The following is a 3,440-nucleotide window of genomic DNA, read 5'->3' on the forward strand; positions in this document are numbered from 1 at the left end:
CTATATATTATCTTATTGTATTCGTGTTAGATTAACAGATCGTGTAACATATTACTAACCTTAAAACAAATTAACTGAAAGATTGCGTAACGGTAATCTGATCTAAAATAACGAGTTAAACCGCCGCTATTTTCAGTACTACTATAGATCAACTAGAGCCATCATCATTCTTCTACCAACCCAAGCCAAGCCATGCTTCAAATTTCTATATTCGCAGCAGTTCGAAGTAAATAAAATGATAATTTTTTTATACTTAATTGTAAACAAATTGTACTATAGTTGTTCTTAATTAATTCCTATATCATTTCCTTTTGAAAAGGTTGAAACTTCGGTGGATCAGAGTAGTACTCCTAGCAGTTCCAGCAGCCTCACCATCAAAGCCTCTATAATAACTCTCTCTCTCTCTCTCTCTCTCTCTTGCATTAAGTACTTCGGTTTCTCAACGATAAATACATCAAGTGCACTCGCATCTCAGATCACATTCTGATTCCTAATTGTAAACAAATCTTCTTTCGCTTTAAAGTCCCCTCCTCTCCCCCTTCTTTGGTGTTTGAAAATTTCGGATCAAGTATTTTCAGTCACATTCACCAATAATATTTGTCTATCACAACCAATTTGCATATGGCCATGTTGGGGCTCGGAGACCTTGTTCTTATTGCTCCAACCACTTCCATGCACCAACAAAACCAATACATTTCCGCTGATCACCAGTACTCTAATCCTTCTTTACCTTCCTCAGCCGCCCTTGGTTTAGGCTTCGGTATTTTCCCGCTTTTAACTACCACTCCCTGCATCACAGCCCCAAACTCGAATAACCCCAATTATTGGAGTCTAGAGAAAGGCCAAGAACTGATCAGTTCCTCAAACAACTTCGTAAATGGTTGTTCGGATCTAATGGTAACGAGTATTGAGAGTGGTCTGAGGGTTTGCAGGGACTGTGGGAACAAGGCTAAGAAGGATTGTAATTATAGGAGGTGTAGGACTTGCTGTAAGAGCCGTGGTTATGATTGTGCTACACATGTGAGGAGCACGTGGGTACCAGCAGCTCGGCGGCGAGTTCGGGGGGTATCAATGGTGGGTTGTGACGAGGGTGATGGTTCTTCTGGGTCATCTTCTGGAGTTAAAAGGCCAAGAATTGAGGTGTTACCTCCTAATATTACTGTATCTCATGCTTCAACATCTCATCCTACGACTCAAAGGAGTACTGGTATTAGCTCTAGCCACCAAGGTTCTCTCTCTCTCTCTCTCTCTGGTTGTTACAAAGCTCTGTGATGATGGAATGCTGCAAATAACACGGGTTTTAATAGTTATAGATTTTGAGTCTGAAAATGATTGGATAATGAAATTGAGAGACAGCTGATTTGGTTTTATTGAACAAAAAGTTACAAGCTTTAAACAAAAGACTTGGTTTTGTTGAACTATAGATTTAGAGTTTCTCTCTTTCTCAATGATCCGCGTTTCTTGGTGGCTGATTTAGGGAATTGAGGCATTTGACTAACTTGGGTTTTGTTAAACCACAGATGCAAGTTTTAAGCATTCCTTACCACGCCAGGTCCACGCAAAGGCGGAATTCAGGTGTCACAGAGTAGTCGCTGCAGTTGATAAAGGTGAAGCGGAATGTGTCTACCAGGCTACAGTGAGTATAAGTGGCCATCTGTTCAAAGGGTTTCTCTATGATCAAGGTGTTGAAGATAAAAACTCCTTCCCATGTATTTCACAAATGCAATTGGAAAGTAGTAGTGGAGGAAGGAATGGGAAGTCTTCTTCAATTGTGTCTCCATCAAATGCGCATCCAGGTTCTGCCAGCTGAAGATTGCTCAGTAGTAAGGCCTCAGACACCCGTGACCCGATAGCTGTAAATTCCTCTAGCCATTGATGGCAGATTAGAGTACGAGAAATGTTTACTTGTCTATGGTTTTCTAGTATTTTCATGGTCCTTCTATGGTCGGGAAAGGTTCCAGAAACAGATAAACAAATGAAAATTGTAGATGGCTGTGGATCACAATGATAGTCTTGTCATTTTCTGTCATTTCCAGCTTTCTCAGAGGAAAACATGACCTAATTATCTACTCAATGGAGCATGATTCTCGACATGCATCATATTAGGACTGGATGTTGATATTTGCATGTGATAATTGCATTCAACGTGCTTATACTTATGTCGCTACTTTAGTCCTTCATTGTTGAGACAAAAATCATGAGACTTTACAGAACAACTTAATCTGTTTTTCATATGACAGGTGATGGATGAGATCCGCGTGTGCAGGCTTTGGCTTTCTGGATAAGTTGAAAACATCAAAAGCGGGTATTCTAAATTGTCTTCTACAGAGTATATATATAACTACATATAGATCAGCACACAGGAGACTCTCCGACTCATACACAAGAAAACAGCAGGTTATATTAGGGTTTCATGGTGACTGCCTGTATAGTTTTCCAATGGAAAATTTGTCCTAAATGCTTCATTCAGTGTAAAATTTTTCATTTCTTGGCAGTGAGGCAAATTAAAAGTTATTACAGTTCTCAAAGTAAATTTGAGTGAAAAGGATGTTTCAAAGGAGAAGATCCCTGGGAGGGTTTTGTTCTTCTTTCTTTTTGAGCAGGTATAATGATGTAGAACAGTTTGTCAATGGATTCTTATAATAGAGGCTAGAAGTCAAGAGGAGGGAATTAGAATGAAGTACAAATATGAAGGATTGCAAAAGTTGCACGATCCACGCTCAAGTGTCCAGTAATAATTTTTCCATCTTGAATTATGTCAATATGTATTTTTGTATTACCATTGAGGTTTTGAATACCGTTTCGGTTAAGATACTAGAACGAAATATTTTGATACGAAAAATACTTTAGTCATAAAAGGATTACATACAAGTAAACCCACAAACTGATGTGGTTTCATGTGGTACGTCAGATTGTAAAGTTACATTTATTACAAAGCAGATCTAATAGATTCTATGAAGTCACATCAATTTGTGGGTTTAGCTTTATGTGGTACGTGAAATTGTAAAGTTACATTTATTACAAAACAGATCTAATGGATTCTATAAAGCCACATTAATTTGTGGGTTTATTTTTGTGTAATCTCTTTGTGTCTATAGCAGTTCTCTTTTGGTACCGGTATGATTTCAGATTTGTCTTAATATGGACAAATTAGTTATATATATGAATTATATTTCAAAATAATATTAATGCAAGTTTTAAAAAATTAAAACACATATAAGAATATTCATATGTGAGAATTTTAGTGAAAATTACAAAAAAGCCAAAATTTTTACATTAATTATAAAAATACCACAATCTGTCGATATTGATTGAAACGTACCGAAATAGCCGATACACCGAAAACCGGTTGGTATTGATAAAAAAGGCCGATATTTGATCCTGCACAAAACACGTATCTCCACCATACTGGTTACTGTTCCAGCACGATAAATTCTGGC

General features: G+C 37.4%; 1 protein-coding gene across 5 annotated transcripts; it reads left to right on the top strand.

The window, feature by feature from the left end:
• The first annotated feature begins 423 nt into the window (after positions 1 to 423).
• LOC122293472 (protein LATERAL ROOT PRIMORDIUM 1-like) lies at positions 424 to 3,081 on the top strand. 5 transcript variants are annotated; one of them, XR_006237292.1, is made up of 3 exons: positions 428 to 1,228; positions 1,521 to 1,888; positions 2,241 to 3,081. XR_006237292.1 is itself a non-coding variant. In XM_043102050.1 (3 exons), exons 1-2 carry the CDS (start codon positions 622 to 624, stop codon positions 1,808 to 1,810), a joined length of 897 nt encoding a protein of 298 aa, XP_042957984.1. In that variant the 5' UTR covers positions 428 to 621; the 3' UTR covers positions 1,811 to 1,855; positions 2,241 to 3,081. The 5 variants fall into 5 exon arrangements, 4 of the variants coding, with proteins under 4 accessions (XP_042957985.1, XP_042957984.1, XP_042957983.1 ...); XM_043102050.1 differs by having other exon boundaries at positions 1,521 to 1,855; XM_043102049.1 differs by having other exon boundaries at positions 429 to 1,228; positions 1,521 to 1,823.
• The last annotated feature ends 359 nt before the right edge of the window (positions 3,082 to 3,440 follow it).

Source organism: Carya illinoinensis, chromosome 14, assembly GCF_018687715.1.
Source record: "Carya illinoinensis cultivar Pawnee chromosome 14, C.illinoinensisPawnee_v1, whole genome shotgun sequence".
Classification (NCBI taxonomy): domain Eukaryota; kingdom Viridiplantae; phylum Streptophyta; class Magnoliopsida; order Fagales; family Juglandaceae; genus Carya; species Carya illinoinensis.